The following is a 20680-nucleotide window of genomic DNA, read 5'->3' on the forward strand; positions in this document are numbered from 1 at the left end:
TTTACAGAAGCTAGTGGTGAAATACTTCTCTTGAAATATTATTCCATGAAATGCTTTACTTTTTGAGAAAACAGTAAAACAATATCAATTCTCGTTAACGAGAATTACGGATTTATTTTAAACACATGTCATGACACAGCGAAATGCGCGGATACAAGGGTGGATTTTCCCGTTATTTCTCCCGACTCCGATGACCGATTAAGCCCAAATTTTCACAGGTTTGTTATTTGATATAGAAGTTGTGATACACGAAGTGTGGGCCTTGGACAATACTGTTTACCGAAAGGGTCCAATGGCTTTAAAGCTTGCTTGAGAATTATGCAAAGTTCCGATTGCACAATACTCATCTACACAGTAGGTGTAATTTGATAATGCTCAGCGATTGCACAGTTTCCACGCATTCATCATATATTTTTCTCAACTCTTAAAGGTGTCCAGTTGGTTTTTGGAATGAGTATATTCATTCTAATCCTTCGAGTTTTCAATAACAGGGTATCTGAATACATTAACAAGTCAAATCTTTTACTTTAATTAACGAACTTTTAAATGCCGCCTTTAAAAAAAAAAAAAACTAAAACCAAAATTATGTTAATAAAGCAGAGAGTAAACACTCACACTAACACTTATCATGTACATGTATGTGACTTTTTGACATGCAGAATAATTTGGCAACTGATTAGAAGTTCATTACACCTTTCATCCATTTCTTAAAGACCTAAAAAAAAAAAAATCTTATACTTTTTAATGCTTTTTAAGGCCTAAATTATTATTAAAATTTGATAGTTTCTTAGCACATGTTCTAACAAATTGCAGAAATGTTAGCCTTATATGCACTCAGTGATTTGAGGGCCTTCAAATTGTCTTTTTGTCTTCTTGACTTTGAGTTTGACCCTTGCCCTATGGTTTGACAGCAGACGTATACAAAACGCTCTCTCTCTCTGGAGATCAATTCATTAGCTAGTTATAATGGATTGTAAGGACATTGTAAATTCATTATCACATCACCATTCCGGCAAGTATGTCTTACATGTACACCATGTACACAGTCATCTAGATATTCTGATAGCCTAGTAAGCCCAACAGCTCAATTATTCCACACATTTTATAGGCATGTATGTATGTATGTATGCTTCGTTTTTGAAAGGGCAAGGGCACCAAGGCACTTTCTCCAAGGGCACCCTATGCACAAAATTGTAAATTTCTACTGGAGCATTTCAAGGGCACCAAGGCAATGACCAGGGGGAATGGAGGCAACGCCTTTGTTGCCTCCGTAAATATCAGGCCTGGAATAGGCCTATATTAATAGGTACTCAGAAGAAACAAGTAACAAACTGTATTCATTCAAATCCCTTTAATTTGATGATCCCTCCACACGACAACCATCATTCCTCGGGACGCCCACGACGAGTTATCATTTCACACTTTCCGGCCTAAAAATAAACCCTCAAGAGAAGAACTCAACTGCCGGTCTCTTCCATAGGATACAATCCCCCATTCCAGGCGGGTTAGCGTTGGCTCTTTTTCTAAGCCGTGTTTTTATTCACCGCCGTGTCAGGTTCCTCAACTGGGAGACAGCTGTTATGGATTGAGGATTGTGTAACAACTAGACTTGACTAAGGCTTATAGGCTTAAAGGCACTGGACACTACTGGTAATTACTCAAAATAATTATCAGCATAAAACCTCACTTGATAACGAGTAATGGGGAGAGGTTGATAATATACAACAATGTGAGAAACGGCTCCCTCTGAAGGGACGTAGTTTTCGAGAAAGAATAAATTTTCCACGAATTTGATTTCGGGACCCCAAGCTTAGAATTTGAGGTCTCGAAATCAAGCATCTGAAAGCACACAACTTTGTGTGACATGGGTGTTTTTTTCTTTCATAGTTATCCCGCAACTTCGACGACCAATCGAGCTCAAATTTTCACAGCTTTGTTATTTTGTGCATATGTTGAGATACACCAAGTGAGAAGACTGGTCTTTGACAATTACCAATAGTGTCCAGAGTCTTTAAAGGGTTTTGATTCCTTTTGTAGATAAATTTGTTGGTCAAGACTAACATTGTATATCCCCGCTCAGTGAGCATAAAGATGTTTGTAATATAATTTTCCTAGAAGTATTTTCTTTGTAAAAGAAGTTTCAGCTTTATAAACCGTCTCATTTTTGAAAGAAAAAAAAAGGTGAAAATCGCACAGCGATTTTATTTCAGGAGAGTCACGTAAACCCGTTTCTAAAATAATCGTTGTCTCACTACAATGAGACGAAATACATTTTGGCTAAATTGTTTTAATAATTTCTCACAAAACCTACAGCACCTCAGCAAGTAATATTCCAAGAGAATCTTTCTACATGTACCATCATTATCTTAAAACCTGTAGATCTGTGGACTTTTGTGGTTTGAGTCGTACATGTATTGATAAAAAAACTACCTACAAACCCTTTAAATGTAGGCAAAGCAATTGTAGTGTTTATCTAATCGATTCCAATCTAATTTAGATATAGTTGTTTGTTTTATGTTTGTTGGTACGGTGGATATTGTTCAGACAGTCAGATAGTTCAATTGCGTTCGGACTTCATATAAGTGGGGAGAAAAAACAAACAAGAGCTACTTTAAAAAATGTCGGATTTGTACGGGATAGAAGAAATATTAATGGTGTTTTCTCCATAGACCGATGAGTGCTAAAGGCAATTACATTGTATAACTTTAGTTTTTTTTTAATTGTACAATTGTTTTACGATGATACCATTTAAACGATACATGTATCACCAAAAATCTGGAGAGGTTATGATATCAACTGTAAACCGGTACATGGTTTTATAACAATGAGCACTTTGACCGCGTTCCCAATGGATCCACAATTGCGAGATCGGGATCCCGCAACAAGATTAGTTGCAGGGGTGAAAATCGCGGGAGCGGAAGTGGGTTCAAAAGAACACTGTTTGCTAGCAAATTGCGGGGCCTGATCGCCCTTTGCGTTCCCACTAGACTTTTGATCGCCCATTAATCCACAAGGGCGATCAGATCTCGCTTTAATCCTACTCCCAAGGAGGATCAAAATTGCACGGTCAGATCCTGATCGCCCTCGCCTTGCCACTGGAGCTTATTTCTCTTTGATCTCCCTTCGATCACCCTTTCGGGGTCTTAATTGCCCTTTTCTCGAATTGGGAGATCAATGCGGGGTCTTAGAGACAACCTCGGATGGACAAAGAAATGAAGAAATCAGGCCTGGAATAACACGCAGGCCACGAAGCCCATGACCTTCGTTGCCACTGATCTTGGCCTTGGTGCACCTTCAGAAGTTCCTCATAGGCTTAAGGATTTTCCAATGGTGTGCCCTTTGCAAAATGAAAATGGCTTTCAAATATGAAATTCCAAGCCTGGAGAAATGCATCCTATTATTGTTGAGACTGCCCAGCAACAAGAAAAGGAAAGACACATCTAATTAAATTTTTTAGATTTGACTTACCCAAAGTGATTAACTACCGACAGCAACATTTCCGCTAATATATCCATGTCTGGGAACTTTTTGCTGTTAATACAGAGAGGAGAGAAAGAGAAAACGTTAAATTAAAACTCTTCTATAATTATTATAAATGTATTTGGTTTGCGGTAACACCATATGTGTATCTACTTGCCAGGTAGAATTTGTTCTTAGAGAACCGTCTTGCTTTACTCTAATACCGTGGAGTAGATTTATCAGGTGTTCAGGAGACTTCCTGCTTTTCAACTTTTACCCGGGCGGATGGTATAGAAAATAGGCTGGGACTACTACTTTAGCTTATAGTTTAGCTTTAAATATTAGAACTTAATAAATGTATCCATAGACCAGGGCCCAATTTCATAGCGCTGCTTAGCGGCCAATTTTGTGCTTACTGCACGATTTCCATTTCACAGCGCTGCTAACCGTAAGCACACGAAAAGGTATGCTAACCTTCCGGTGCTTATCGCACAAAAATACATGACATCACAATGCAAATCCATGGTCAACGCCCAATATGGCCGACCAATTTTTCTGCTAACCTGTGAAATACGCTTACACCAGTAAGGATCGGAGCTTGATAGTGTGAAAACACCCCAGCAGCTGATTTCACGAATCTCTAGGATTAATCCTATCTGGAGTTAGGACGAGTAAAGGAACTTAACTCTTCCTTAGTCCTAAGATTAATCCTAAGTTAGGAAGAGTTTGGTGAAATCAACGGCAGGGCCCAATTTCATAGATCTGCTTAAGCACAGAAAGTAGCTAAGCACAACTAAATTATGCTTACCAGAACATGCAGAATAAGGTTACAAGCCCAAATAACATTACACACAATTTGTGACTGTCTGAATGTGACATCCTGCTTCTTTTTGCTCAGCAGAAAATCTCTAAGCAATATTTGCTGCTTAAGCAGCTCTACGAAATTAGGCCCAGGCAGAGTCTTCCTCAAAAGCCCCCACCCCCCCAAAACAAAAAATAAATAATAAAAAAATAAATAAAAAAAAACCCAATTCTAAATTTCAATAAAAAACATGTAATAACAATTCATTTGTGGGTAACAATTTTTTTCAACGCTTTCAGCAGCACTTAAAACACACTTAAACAGTATCGAAAAAATAAAACCGGTCGATAACTATTTTAAAGATTTATTGCATTCTTCTGGCAAGCATAATTTCACGCAGACTATCCGGAATTTAGAGCAAGAAAAAGAGAGAAAGAAAGGTGTTCCTCATGTATCCAACAGTGATTTATTCACTAGACGTATCCATGTCCCATGGCGGGCGGAGGATTTGTGTCTCCAAAGAAAAACGAAGACGGATTTATAAAATAAGAAAACAGATAAATTTACACCGCGGGGTGCTCCCCTGGGTCCGCACAGTGACACATGAATGTGACTTAAATTATGCGCCCAGTGAAACAAGTCTGAACAGGAACACATACGGTAATTTATTATAAGGGCAAGGGAAAACAGAGATGGAGACCAAAAGAAATAAAGAACGTCTAAAAAAAATCTGGCAGTCGTGTTTTGCTCTGGCAGTCTAGATGAAATTGAGCGTGTCACATTGTGGGTGGCTTAAGTACTTTACCACACGTCATAATGTTATTAGCTGTCACACTTATGTTGTGATGCATTAATTTTTACAGAGTTAAAAACTACATTTTCACACGTACACATGGGGTGTCTCGTTTTTGTTAATGTGTGCAAAAGCTTGTTTTAAAATTAATATTGCAAGAAGTTCATCAGCTAATCTATTTCAGTATTTTTGTGTTTTTAAAATTTTTAAGCATAAATAATTGCATCAATGCAAAATAATTTCTTAATTGCTGTTATTTCATTTTTATAAATTCAAATTTTATTCTGTAAGTACGTTTTTTTGCTATCTTATTTTATTAAAATTTTAATAGCTATCTATTATCTTCTTACTTTAATTATTTATTAGCATTATTTTATTAAACTTTCATAAATTCATTCCTTGTGTCTTTTTATCTCAATTATTTCATCATCAACTTTGTTTAATTTCACTTTTGTAGATTCAGTTTGTATTATGTACGTATTTATTTCTGTTGTTTAATGTAAAACTTTTTTGGTTGGGCCTATTCTATGAAATTGTTTTAATTTTACGGATGTGTTGCTTTTGCTGTTAGGGGCCAGTTAAATGAACCTTGTATACTTGCGTACCCAGGCATACTGTTATGTGCACTGGGAGTAAGTTGACATTTTCAAACCAAAAATTTTGACATTTTCAAACCAATTTAAAAATTCTTAAAGGGAAGGTACACTATTTGAAGGCTAATTGTCAAAGACCAGTGTTCTCACTTGGTGTATCTCAACATGTATGCATACAATTAAAAACCTGAAAAAATTTGAGCTCAATTGGTCATCGGAGTTGGGAGAAAATGATGAAAGAAAAAACACCCTTGTTAGACGAATTTGAGTGCTTTCAGATAGGAATAAAAGACTTCTAGCTAGAAGTCTTTTATTATTTTAGTGAGCAAATTACCTCTATTTCAAAATCTGTGCTACTTCAGAGGGAGCCGTTTCTCACAATGTTTTACACTATCAACAGCTCTCCAATGCTCATTACCAAGTCAGTTTTTAAGTTAATATTTGTTTTGAGTAATTACCAAACATGTACCTTCCCTTTAACCAGCACAAAAAGTAGGGAAAAACCACCCTAAAGGTCAATTGGCAAATTACTTCCCTCACGAGAAAACCTCCACTCCTCGTTTCATTTCAAGTTGTTAGGAATGCTTTGCCTTCTTCGCTGGCTACGTTTTAATAAAAAAAGCCAGGCAAATCCAGCAAATAAATCAAGGATGGTCTAAAGTCTAATCGGCGAGACAGAAAATTTATCTGGGAGGAAAAAGGAGCGGAGTGCAAATTTGTAGACGTCTAAAAAAATATATACATTTATAAGACTTCCAAACGACAGTTATAAACCAAGCATGACTCTTTCCAAAAACAAGTCTCCCAGATTGAAAGTAATTTTGTGAAAAATGTTCTTTGCTGCCAAGTTCTTTTTTGTTTTGTTTTAAAGACACTGGACACGATCGGTTTTGTCAAGGACCCGTCTTCTCACTTGGTTATGTTGGTGCATCTCAACATACAGAATGCATAAAATAAAAAACCTGCGAAAATTTGAGCTAAATTGTTCATCCAAGTCGCAAGAGAATAATGAAGAAAAATTACCCTTGTCACACAAAGTTGTGTGCTTTAAGAGGCATTTTGAGACATCGAAATCTAAATCTGAGGTCTCGAAATCAAATTCATTCGAAAATTACCTTCTTAAAAAACACCGTTACTTCAGAAGGAACAGTTTTATACTATTTCAAGAAGCTCCCCATTACTCGTTACCATGTTTAAGGAACATTTTGCCTTGGATCGGACGATTTGGTCTATAAAAAGCGTTTGTAGCCTTTTGTTATAAAATGCATGGATAGGAAGATCTTTTAAAAGTAGAATACAATTGATCCACACAAATTTGCCCCGAAATTGCATGGTTTTCCTTTTACTCTGCGAACTAACATGGTCGGCCATTTATGGGAGTCAACAATTTGACTCCCATAAAAATTGACTTCCATAAATGGCCGACCGTAGACGAGGTAAAAGTGAAACCATGCATTTTCGTGGCATGTTTGTGTGGATAATTGTATTCTACTTTTACAACATCTTTCTACCCAATGCATTTTAAAACAAACGCTTACAAACGCTTTTCAAAGACCAACTCGACCGATCCAAGGCAACGTGTTCCTTAAAGTTTTTTGCTAATAATTATTTTGAGTAATTACCAATAATGTCCACTGCCTTTAACGGAATGGTGGAACAAATATTGCGTTGATAACTAACTTGGTTTATTGTACAGGTTCATGGGTATTACATTCTGAAATCTTTACTGAGCACAAGGACTTTTCTAGACTTTTCATAACAAAGTTGTTGTTTTATACTTAGGGTCATGCTGTACCTGTATTCAAACCATTACATGGCCTAAACGACATAACCTGTGCATTTTCGTACTAATTCACCATGCTTTTTCGTCCCATGACTACTGCGCTATACATATACTATGTAAGCTACACCATGCGTGTGTCATTTTATACAAAGCAGTTCACAACATGCAGTGTAGAATGCCAGAATACAATCTTGTACGACACTTTCTGCTTATAACAGCAGTTCCATGAAATTGGGCCCTGATGTTTACGAGTGGGTCAGTTTCACAAACAGCCAAGATTGAGACTGCTCGAAAGATCGAAAGTGCTAACCCATCTTAACTGCTAAGCAATGGTAAGGTTATACTGGCAACTCATCTTAAAGGCACTGAACACCTTTGGTAAATGTCAAAGACCAGTCTTCTCACTTGGTGTATCTCACCATAAATGCATAAAATAACAAACCTGCGAACATTTCAACTCAATTGGTCGACAAATTTGTGAGAGAATAATGGAAAGAACAAACACCCTTGTCACAAATTGTGTGCTTTCAGATGCTGAGGTCTCGAATTCAATTCAAATATTTTAGTGAGAAATTACTTCTTTCTCAAAAACTCATTAATTAAGAGGAAGCCGTTTCTCTCAGTTTTTTATGCTAATCAACAGCTCTCCATTGTTCGTTACCAAGTAGTTTTTATGCTAACAATTATTTTGAGTATTTACCCATAGTGTCCAATGCTTTTAAAGGCAGTGGACACTATTGGTAATTTTCAAAGACTAGCCTTCACAGTTGGTGTATCTCAACATATATGCACAAAATAACTAACCTGTGAAAATTTAGCTCAATCGGTCATCGAAGTTGTGAGATAATAATGAAAGAAAAAAAACACCCTTGTCACACGAAGTTGTGTGCGTTTAGATGGTTGATTTCGAGACCTCAAGTTCTAAACTTGAGATCTCGAAATCAAATTCTTGGAAAACTACTTCTTTCTCGAAAAACTATGGCACTTCAGAGGGAGCCGTTTCTCACTTTGTTTTATACCATCAATCTCTCCCCATTACTCGTCACCAAGAAAGGTTTTATGCTAACAATTATTTTGAGTATTTACCCGTAGTGTCCAATGCCTTTAAGCTGTGTATCCATCCTAATATGGATCAGTCACACATCGGTGTAAGGATGAAAACAGATTCTCAAGGCTCTATTCAGTGCAAATATTTCTTCTAGACATCCTATAGAAGTTAGATTCTATAAAAAAAAATATTCTATATAAATACTATAGAAGAATTTTTTCTATAGACTAACTATAGAGTTTCTATAGAAAACCGGTGGCTCTCTAAAGTTCTACGGGAGTGTGTCGTCAAAAAATACATTATTATGCAGTCATACTCGCAACCCATTATAAAGCCATTGGACCCTTTCGGTACAGAAACAAAAAAAAGTTCACAGATTTACAAAAGGTAGTGGTGAAATACTTCTCTTGAAATAATTTTCCATGAAATGCGGATTTACGGATTTATTTTAAACACATGTCATGACATGGCGAAACGCGCGGATACAAGGGTGGGTTTTCCCGTTATTTTCTCCCGACTACGATGACCAATTAAGCCCAAATTTTCACAGGTTTGTTATTTGATATATAAGTTGTGATACACGAAGTGTGGGCCTTGGACAATACTGTTAACCGAAAGGGTCCAATGGTTTTAAAGACGAGTCTTAATGCTTTGTGAAGCTGAGCCCAGTTGGATAGTCTTTGTATACATCTTTAACACCTTTCAAAACAGTGTTAAAGGCAAGGATAATGTACAAATTTTTTTATAGTACATATAAGCCTGCAATGTTCATACTGTACAACAAATTATGCCCAAAAAAAAGTTAATGGGTTGACGTTTCACCCCTAGCAGAGTCTTTATCAGAATTTCCTTTTTTCGCATGGGTTGAAATGTCAGGCCATTAACTTGCAACAGCCAGTTTTATTTTCTCGTGTACAACAATCAATTAAGTGTCTAAAGGCACTGTACATGTTTGGTAACCGTCAAAGACCAGTGTTCTCACTTGGTGTATCCCATCATAGGCATAAGACAAGCCTGTGAAAATTTGGGCTCAATCGGTCATCGAAGTTGCAAAAAAATGATGAAAGAAAAGACACCCTTGTTGGACGAATTTGTGTGCTTTCAGATAGGAATAAAAGACTTCTAGCTAGAGGTCTTTTATTATTTTAGTGAGAAATTACCTCTTTCTCAAAAACTACGTTACTTCAGAGGGAGCCATTTCTCCCAATGTTTTATACTATTAACAGCTCCTGCCCATTAAATGTTTTGAGGCATTGCATGGTGAGGTACACATGTACAGTATGTATTTGGCTTGCGGTAACACCCTGGGTACTACTTTGATGTGTAGACTTTGTTCTTTGGGTATTATAACACTTACTTTTATTCTACTGTCGTCAAGTAGATTTCGGAATTCTACTCAGTTCAGAAAAGAAATATCCTCCCTAGTAAAAGTACTTCTTGTACCTGGGCGGATGGTAAGAAAATTGGCAGGGACCACTACTTTTGTTTTAAAGTGCATCGAGGGGACTTCTCATTATATTACTTCACTGCCTTGGAGTGCGTTTAAAACTGAAAAAGTGTCCCTTCACAAAAACACACACAAACACTAACCTGGAACTTCCATAATTATTATTATTATGAGTACACTATTGAAATGAATACAATTGTTTTTGCAGTTATTAATTAGTTCAATAACAAGTATTTAAATATAAGTTTTTTATGTGGTCTTTGGCTGGCTGATGTAATTTCTGTTGATAGAAATTTACAATAGCCCATTACAATAGTGTAAAAAAAAACATGTTACATTTAATGAATTCAATTGTATTTTGCAGCCATTAATTAGTTTATTAAACCACCACCCATACACTGCACTGTCTAGACAGCCCCAATTAATGTCACTGCTACGACACATTTTCTCTGTACAATTGAGAAAACCTTTTAGTCTTTCAAGCTGTTATCTCAGGAAGTAAAATTAGATGTGTGTGAGTTAATTACATGCTACATGCATGTAGAGTTTCTCTATGCGAGGAAAGCAGACGATGGGGTTATTTATTAAGAATGCATAGAACTTGATACTTTCGACCTCCATGATACTATTGAGTAGGAAATGCCCAGGGGGGCCGGGTGAGTGAATATTGACCGGTCAATATTGAAGGTTCAGTAATGCCCCCCAGGTGGGGGGGGGGGAAGAACCACACCATCAAAGATTAAGTCAGAGGAAATATGATCCTGTATCATAGACTTGGTTATTTAAATAGAAGCAGATAATTACTTTTTGTAATGAGATGAATACTTTTTATGTCAATATCAGAGGTGCCAGTCAGAAGCCATTAAAACTAAAAAACTACCGACTGGCCAGGGATCATAAGTTTACCATACAACCTAAAAAAAGGGCAGCCAAGGATAGCATTTTATTTCAAATATACGAAAATAAAAAAAATTACGTACACCTATGGGGGTGACACTGGAAAATTTGAAGTAGAAATGTTCACAATTTGCATGATATTGATCCATTTCACCTGACGTCATCATCAGAATAATCTTGGATGTGCCATATTGGTGGTCAATGTCAACGTGTGTTATTCAGTGAAGTGCGCATTTTTAGGTGACGCGGCGTTTACACGTAACATGTAAGCCTATTGACCACCAACATGGTGAGCGTGGCATCAGTCGCCGCGTGTGACGCGCATGCAAGGGGTCAATATGCCTGAAGATGGTCACAATAAAAAACTTCCCTTGAAAACTTGTTGCTTAAAATGCTATAGCTTTTGTAAGTAAAAACAAAACAAAGAAGTTTGTAGATGAAGTAGTTGTTGTTACATACAAAAGCTTGCCCAATTTTTATGACATAAGTTAGTGTTTAAGTGCTTCTAATATACATGTGTGTATGTAACCCCACAATGTCCATCTTGTGAGCACAGACAGACAGACAGACAGACAGACAGACAGACAAACAGACAGGCCTACCCTTCGGGTATCTGTGCAGCGCCCTGTTCCTGTCCTGGTGCATTCACATGGTACACACAGCACTGCTTCAAGATGGGTGCCATGTCAGGAAAGTTGAAGAATCCCTGGAAGCAGGTCACATCTGGAAAGAAAAACAAAACAATTCAATGCAAAATCTTGAACTCGGCAGCAGTGCAGCGAAATGCAAGGGAAACTTTACGCCTCATTTTCCTGGGGTCTGTGAGTTTCCTACATTGTACATGTACCATGAGCCGGCCCCCTCAGCCACAACCCAAACTTGAGCAAACTGTATAGGTTCCCAGTCCCTCCGAAGCAAAATTGTGGCCCATCATTAAACAATAATAACTTTTGTACAATAAATGTAATATGAAAGACTTGAATATTGCACTCAAGTTTCTTGAACTTGAGTAACCCTAAATGCTGCCCAAATATAAGCAGCTACCGCCTTCTAATCCATAAATGTTGCTTAATTAGGCTGTGTCCGAAACGACGACTTCGGCTACAGCTACGTCTAGATCAGCGCGTCTACCAGTGTTGAAGAATAGGCAGACGCGCGCGATCTAGCCGTAGCTGTAGCCGAAGTCGCCGTTTCGGACACGGCCTTAGACTGGGTGTTTCCATTGGATGTTTCCATATGTGGACCGGGTTTTCAGTCCCTTCTTGACTGCTTGGGTTTTCCCTAGATTAGTTCTCTGGGGTTTTCCTCCCACATCTAAAACTGAAACTTCCTTCTTTGTCTCCATTGGGTTCTTGGCTAGTACAGAGAAAAAAGTTTGCTTTACCGAAAGTCCATGGCTTCATGACCAGAATTAATAAATTAAATTAAATGAAATTGGCTAATAAACTCAGCGAGGTGGTGCAATGTCAAAAACTTCTAATGGAAGTACAATTTACACAGACTGCAAACTGACAAAGCAAGCAGCGAAAGATCACTGATAAGTAAACAGGATCTATAGAAGAGTTTGCGGTAACACCATGTAATGACTATTCTCTAAATGAGTTGGGGTGGTTCTGAAAATAACCGTTGGTTTAACTCTCTTTAAACAGGATCTGGAAAAAACAATAAACCCACTGAGCAATCTGAAATTGGCTGTCCGACATTCTATTAGGAAGGACCTTAATGCTAGCACTTACGATTCAATCCAATATCATGGTATGTGATGATGGCTGGCTTAGATCGATCTCCTTGTACAGCGACTAACATAATCCCATTGTCGTCGGCAACATAGTCAAGCTGTGAAAATAGACATATGGAAAACAAATTATATTCTGTTCACTGTTATTGTTTTTTTTTTCTGAATGTACTGTGAGCACACACCACAATTTAACAAAAATATATTTTTTGTCTGTCTAAAACTCATTACTGTGATATTGTTATAGTTTGGTGTTGAAAAAGGGACAATCGACCCTAGCATGGCTTGAACCAACTACATGTACCTCTAGTTTAACATGCAGACCAACAGATCTACTAACAAATCCAATGAATCTAGCCCTTTTTGGTGATCTCCTTTTCCAGCCAATATCTTTGTTCAAGGGGGGCCAGTCAGTAGCCATTCAACTGTTAACTGCCATGTAGCCAGGGATCACACCCAAGTTTTGGATACAACCTCTGAAACAACACCCAGTGGACAACCTTATGGGATGCGACAATTATCTCAATTGCAAGAACATTGGTTCAAATCCCGCTCAAGAGATTTTTTTCTCTGTTCAACCCAAAATCTTTTTATGATTGCCAAAATGAGCACTCAATACAGGATTTTCACAGGAACTTACAATTACAATGTAGTTGGTCGAAAAGTTTCTAAAACAAATTCTGCATCAGAAGAGAATTACTTGACCCCAAAATGTAAGCTGTGATTTTCATTTTAAAGCAAAACAAAAACAGAACAGGAACACACCTCATACTTCACTTCCTCCCCGGCCGGCCCCTTCAGAAGAGGGCTCCTATGTGTGTCGTCAAATCCATCAAACGCCCGAGCCTTGACATCCGAGATCTGAATGCCGTCGAATCCCTCCACGTCGGGCTCGTCTGATCCTAATTTATGGTAGTTGTCCGAGGGCTCAGTGGCCTGGACATTGCTAAGTTCCACGTCGTTCTCAGGCTCGTTGCCAGAGAGTTTTTGGTAAGACATCTTCTGCTGGACGGACGAGGGTTCTCCTTTACGTCTTGACCTGGGTGAAGGGATGGAGAAAAAATATTTGTAAAAAGTATCTTCAAACAATTTCAAGCGTTCGCTCCTGTAAGAGGCACAACAGTTTTCCTCTGGTAAGGGACACTTTTATGGAGAAGTTTGTATTGGAACCTATAGCAGTGGAATGGCCGTTCGTTCGAGTATACATCTTACATTTATCTCACTGTATCAAAATGGCATCACTGGAAGAAATGTTTGTGTTGCAAATTCTGTTTAGTTACCTTCGAGACTGTGCAGGTAAAGCAATGATGTGTATCCACCAAGCACGATGAACTTAATCATTAGGGGATGAAGATATGGCAGCGCACATGACGCAATGTAAACGGGAAACAATGGTTCAAAGTAAACAAAGACAGCATGTAAGCTAATCAAGTCGTGTGATTTAATCTTGCGTTTTTTTTATCTCGAAGTCATGTCTTGTTTGCTTATTTTTAATCGCTCATTTCCTCTGTGAGGCAACATATTTTCTGCGGTTGATAAAATGTAAGTCATTGTTGTACAGGTATTTTCAATTTACAAAATAATGGCGATGGAACATCCTGCTTTTTTTCGAGGAAAAGTAATTGCATTACTTCAGAGGGAGCCGTTTCTCACAATGTTTTATACTATCAACCTCTCCCCATTACACATAATCAAGTAAGGTTTTATGATTATAATTAGTTTGAGTAATTACCAATAGTGCCCACTGCCTTTGTAACACCAAATAATAACTTTGCCAGATTGTTTACGGCAATCGATTACATAGTCACTACACTACAGGACTGATAACTGCATATAAACCACTGTGATTACTGTATGCTGAACTATTTTAAATGTGCTTTACTCACATCTTAGAGCAGCTTCAAACAAACACTGTCTGCTATTGTCCGACAGATACACTTTTAAGCTGAACCATGAAACTGGCCATCAATTAACAAGATAAAGTATTTAACTCAGCAGGTAAAAAACTTCCATCTGAACTTGAGCAAAAGCATCCACTGAACTTGAGCAAAAGCATCCACTGAACTTGAGCAAAGGCATCCACTGAACTTGAGCAAAAGCTCAATGAGGACAGCACTGCAAACTGGATCCTCCGATTACACTGTTCCGATGCCCCTACATGTACATGTATTTCCGACACCCCTTTCGAAAATCCGAGACTCCCCCTTGCCTAGAGGAGAAGGTGTTTACAGTCAGCACAACCTCTCCAACAATGCAGAAGACGAATGGTTGTGCACTGCAGATATGCACTGTCCGCAAACTGTTTACCAGACGACAGACACGATAGCGCTGACTGTGAAATTACATTGTGTAGTAAGATCAGTGAGTGGATACTGTGTGTGGTGTGCGGCACGTGTATATCATGCACGAAGAGTGGGCTCTTTATAGTGGAACACAATTCCAGTCTTAAAGCTGCATTGCCTGATGTGGTTTTTTTTTTAAGTGTTCGGGCATCAGCTGAACACATTTTTCTTTTGCAGGACTGACACTTCTTAAAGGCAACGAAGGCGATTGGGTCCATGCCCCCTGGTCATTGCCTTGGTGCCCTTGAAATGCTCATAGGGTGCCCTTTACATGTACCCTTACCAAGGAGAATTTCCCTCAAGTGGTGCCCTTGCCCTTTCAAAAACGAAGCATCAGCCTGCGTTTGTCTTATAACCAGGGAGATGTTTAGAAAGAAATTCAATATAAGGAATGAAGTTTCCATAATCAGGAAGCATGCCTGATATTTCAATGAGGCAACCAATGCGATTACCTCCATGCCCCCTGGTCATTGCCCATTGGTGCCCTTTGAATGCTCCAGTAGAAATTTACAATTTCCTCATCCAAAGAGAAAATTCATTGGTGCCATTGCCCTTTCAAAAACGAAACACACAGGCCTGCTTTTGCCTTTTATAATTGATTAAACCAGCACTTAAAGACTAACTAATAATATTAGAAAAACTGCATACATGTAGCTTTCGTAGCAACAACTATATGTACTTCATCAGAACAAATGGAAAGATTAGTTTATTTTCAGGGAACTTTCTGCCAATTAAATCGGGGAGAGTTAGCAGTCTCTGCTTACTCTTTTATCATAAAATGTCAATACTTAAATTGTGAACATAGCCTACTGTACATGGTTTTCCAGACTCTTAATCTTGTAAAATTATTAACAAAGCTACGGGCAAAACAACTTCTCTGTGAAATGAAGGGAAAAAAAGCCCCCCCCCCCCTTCCTCCAACTTGGCACTTAAAAACCGTACAACCCTCGGAGCCGCGATGCCCTGCGCCGTCGCCCTCAGCAATCACGGCAATCCAACCTGGTGATATCTTGCACTTCCTTGTGCGCTAAACCCTGTATTAGGCCAAACAAGTAAAAAACATGTTTAGCGTCCTCCTTTTTGAGGAAAAAAAAGGGATGGTTTTTTTTTGTGTTTTTTTTCTGTAAATGGCTGCCCGACAAATTATTTAAGACCAACGGCTGAGCAATTTTGGGAAAAAGAATTAATGTTTTGGCGAGCAAAGTTGTAAATATTATCAATTTTTCGTTAGAAATTGACATAAACATTTTTTTTTAAATAAAAGAGAAAATAAAATAAAAGAGAAAACGAAAAAAAGGAGGCGACCTCTGAAAAGGAAGCGGGCGGATACACTTCACATTTTTTTTTTTTTATTTGGCCTTTTAACCGCCCTGTACAAACCAGGATGAACTCAATAATCGGATGAACTAAGGGCCGGGACGTGTTAATTCAATCAGTACAAATAGGGAAATGCAGCAAATTCAATCAGCGCTAACGGCATCCCCCTAAATCTACACAGCGTAAACACATGGAATGTTGTTTATTACAGCATTGGCATTCTCTCATTCCCAGAAGTGTTTATTTTAGATAATTTCTTTTATTGTTTCGCCCTACTCCCTCTATATGGAACATGAAGAAAAAATAACAACCAGTGGCCAAGCTAAGAGTTCATACAAGCTTTGCCGAAGGAAAGACGCGTTTTGTTGTTCTTATACTGAAATGGCTTTGGGAAAATCTGTGTTCAAAACGTATATATTGCGTGTACAAGTTTTTTTTTTACATTAGCTAACGTACATTCATAAATACCTAAGACAGTTAAATCCATTCTGATTGGTCGAGAGGGCATCACGTGGGGATGTTTGATCGGATGATATAACACCAGTAAAAAGTGTTGAAACATGGGCGTGACACGCGAGCTTAATGCACCTACAGGTTCTTATAAGACAGTTTCTTCATTCCTATTGGTCGAGAGCAACGGCTGAAATAGTTGTGCCACATCACGCGATACACGCGGCGCGCACAGCATTCCCTTATAAGGAGTTGTTTACCCAGGGGCGGCGGAGGGCTTTACCATTTCATAGCTGGAGGGGTGTTGTGTTGAAAGAAATCATTGAACAATTATAATTTTTGCATTTATTTTACTTATCGACTAAAAAGTATTGATGTTTTTGACCGAATGAATGGGAATCAAAGTGTGTTGAATCGGTTTTCAACTAGTGGTTTAAACCCGCCGAGGCCTGGTTCTTAAAAACTTACCTCGACTTTGTCTCGGTAAAATTATCAAGAACCAGGCCTCGTTGGGATTAAACCAGTAGTTGAAAACCTCTTCACCACACACTGATTCCCTTATTGTAATACAGCTACATGTACGTACTACAGTATGGAACTCTTCCACCTCTTTCCATCGCAGCAACTAAAAGGGCTCAAAATTTACACTGGACCACAGGCCCAATACAAGGCAAGTGATTTGAGCGTCTTGCCAGTATGTAGTTTATGACACGATAGTCTTGCGTTGTAAATTTAATATTCGATCTACTTTACTTTTAAATACTTCTTAATTCTTGTCTTGTTATTAACAAAATGGTCTCGTAAGCAGCGTTCCCAAACATTGAAAATTGAAGGTTGAAGATGGGGTGGGGGTGGAGCTACGTATTGGAAGCCTTTATGGTGTGGGGGTTCGCTGGTTGCAAAACTTTTGATGGTAGGCCTACTTGTACATTCTTTGTGATTACAAAACTTTTGATCGTAGGCCTACTTGTACATTCTTTGTGATTACGGTGAAACACTCTCAGGCCTGATACTTAACGGAGGCAACGAAGGCGATTGCCTTCATGCCCCCCAGTGGTCATTGCCTCAGTGCCCTTAAATGCTCTGTAGTAAAAATTTACAATTTCCTCATACATAGTGTGTAGGGTGCGCTTTACCAAGGAGAAAAAAGCATTGGTGCCCTTTTTCTTTCAAAAACGAAGCATACAGGCCTGCACTCTGTGTAAATTTCTACAGAGCTCGATGAGTAGACAATCAATCACTGTTCAATTACATGTTCTTGTTCATTGCGTGCATGCAATTATGTTGTTATCATTACTTTGCATATGTACACATTATTTGTTTGAGACCACAGATGCGCATTGTTTGCGTTCGTTCGTCTTTTGATCGTGTACATTGCACATTACCAACCCATTCAATTTCATTATAAAAGTAATTAGTTCCAACATGGCCAAGCTATCTACACACCCCATTAAAGCCATTGGACACTTTTGGTACAGAACAAAAATTAAAAGTTCACAGATTTACAAATAACTAACAGGGTTTACAGAAGGTAATGGTGAAAGACTTCTCTTAAAATATTATTCCATGAAATGCTTTACTTTTTGAGAAAACATTAAAACAATTATCAATTCTCGATATTTTAAACAGATGTCATGACACGGCGAAACGTGCGGAAACAAGGGTGGGTTTTCACGTTATTTTCTCCCGACTCCGATGACCGATTGAGCCTAAATTTTCACAGGTTTGTTATTTTATATAGAAGTTGTGATACACGAAGTGTGGACCTTGGACAATACTGTTTACGCGAAAGTGTCCAATGGCTTTAATAGTAAAACATTGTAATAACAAATCCAACAAAGAACTGCTCAACAGGTGAAATGTTAAGAATGCAGCTTATAATTATTAGTAATCAATGAAATTACACATCCACATTCAGGCCTGAACTTTCTTTGATATGGATTCAGTGAGGTGGAAACGGGCAAACTGGCCAACATGGCCAAGGGCGAAACAGACACAATTCAATCAATAAGGAACTGCAGAGATGGAATGCAATCGACTCTTATGGCTATTCATCACTCAGGAATTTGGAGGATACACAAAGGTAATGTACATGAATCAATAATCAGATTAGCAAAAATTAGCAACGATTTTTATTTTGAACGAAAGGGAAGTAATATGTACATGTTTCATATTATCACTCTTAAAAATTAACGGCAATCAAAAATCTTAAAAATTAACGGCAATCAAACTTTTGGTAAGAATTGGCCTACATGTACATGTATACACATCAGCTTTTGATTAGATCACTTAAAAAAATTATGTAAAAAGATGTCAGTTTTTTATGCCCCAAAGTTCAGTAACATTTCTCAGATTGTATTTATATCTAGGGGTAATTCTTCGGCGATATCTCCCCAAAAAATACGATTGAAATTAAAAAATTGCAGACCAGTTTGTTTTATTGTGTAATTATACAGAAATGGACGATTGATAATCGAATGGTTCCAACAACCAACGGTATGCTTTGCCTTTATCAAATGCTTCAGACCACCCTCTAATCTACATGATCGGACTACTGATGGCTTGTTAAATTACATAATACAAAAATTAAACAACCCTTTTTTAGGATCCCATGAAAAAACTACATTGAAGGGGGGGGGGGGGGGTTGCAGTCCACGAACTTTGAGAGGGCAAGGCCATTTTCATTTTGCAAAGGGCACTTTCATTGGAAAATTGTCAAGTCTATAGGAAATGTATTGAAAGGGCAGTGCCCTGCAAGGCGAAGGGGCAACAGAGACTATGGACTCTCTATGTAATTCCAGGCTCGGGGAATGGGAATGCAATGATTGTGCAAATATCAAACAGCACATTGCTAGTGGGAACCAGTCCACAAAATGAGGTCTTCTGATTCGAACCCCCCTAGGGGCAAGGGAGTGTCGCGGCATGATGCAAATCTGCAACGAGAACATGTCTTGAATGCATTGTCAGACCATCGACAGCTCTATGATCGGTCTACTGATGGCTTGTTATTCCATCCACCGTGCTTGTGCACGAGCCGAGAGACAGGAGACAAATAGTGTAAGCGGATCTTTAGAAATTAATTAAAAGTTTGCCCTGAGCGTGACGGTGGGAAAGCTAATAGGTCTTTCAAATGTAAGGAGTATACAATGAGCGTAATGTTGCAGTGATACGGTCGTTGGGTGAAATTCCTTCACCGTGTGAAATGGAATACATGAAGCCAGATTTCATAGAGTGATTATTCTGTGACAATGCACAAATGAAATGCCTTCACTTCAATTTTGTTTTCACAAGTGATACACAAAATAGAAACAGTAGATAAAGAAACTTGTCCACCCCACACTAAAAAAAAAGTTGGTTCAAAACACCTTTAAAGCAGTTTGGATGACTCAATCATGGTGTCGTTAATGAGAAGACGCTCTGTGTTCTCCAATTTAATGGGGTGCACCCCCTACACGTACAATAACACCAACCTCAAGACCCAGACAGAACCTGCCCATGGCTATGCGCAAGCCATCCATCCACGCTGGAATCAATTCATATCTCTATGTCTCACCAGGTGTGAAATCTCCAATATTTATCAACATCTATGGAAGGTGTAAACAACGTGTAATCCTAATATTAAATATCTTCCATGTGAAAGAACTTTGTTTGTTTCATAAACAAATGAACTTGGTCAGAATTATAATAAAACGTTCTAATTAATTTGATGGTCCAGCGTACATAAAGAGCAAAATGAAAAACTGTTTTAAAGGTACTTATTGATCTTATACTGTACAATAGGAATGATTTCATATGACAGCATTTTTGCATGGCAAAATAGACTTGGCTTGGAGCATGTTTTCTGCTCACTGATACTAATATTTACATGTAAGCAGCATATGATTTTTTGTTAAAGGCACTGGACACTTTTGGTAATTACTTTAACTTATTATTAGCAAAAAACCTTACGTGGTAACGAGTAATGGGAAGAAGTTGATAGTATAAAACATTGTGAGAAATGGCTTCCTCTGAAGT

General features: G+C 38.2%; 1 protein-coding gene across 5 annotated transcripts in view; it reads right to left on the reverse strand.

Annotated features, from left to right (window-relative positions):
* LOC117288859 (protein NDRG3-like) overlaps positions 1-20680 on the reverse strand; it is a 49007-nt gene that overhangs the window by 21177 nt on the left and 7150 nt on the right. Inside the window, exons 1-5 of one of the 5 annotated variants that reach the window (XM_033769717.1) lie at positions 14444-14901; positions 13323-13596; positions 12559-12658; positions 11425-11545; positions 3469-3531 (exon numbers count right to left, since the gene is read on the reverse strand). In XM_033769717.1, coding sequence (XP_033625608.1) covers positions 3469-3531; positions 11425-11545; positions 12559-12658; positions 13323-13596; positions 14444-14445 — 560 coding nt within the window. In that variant the 5' untranslated portion in view covers positions 14446-14901. Of the gene's footprint in view, positions 1-3468; positions 3532-11424; positions 11546-12558; positions 12659-13322; positions 13597-14443; positions 14904-20680 lie in introns of those variants that run through there. The other 4 variants (XM_033769716.1, XM_033769713.1, XM_033769714.1 and 1 more) reach the window with 4 other exon arrangements.

The sequence above is a fragment of the Asterias rubens genome, chromosome 4, assembly GCF_902459465.1.
Source record: "Asterias rubens chromosome 4, eAstRub1.3, whole genome shotgun sequence".
NCBI classification, from domain to species: Eukaryota; Metazoa; Echinodermata; class Asteroidea; order Forcipulatida; family Asteriidae; genus Asterias; species Asterias rubens.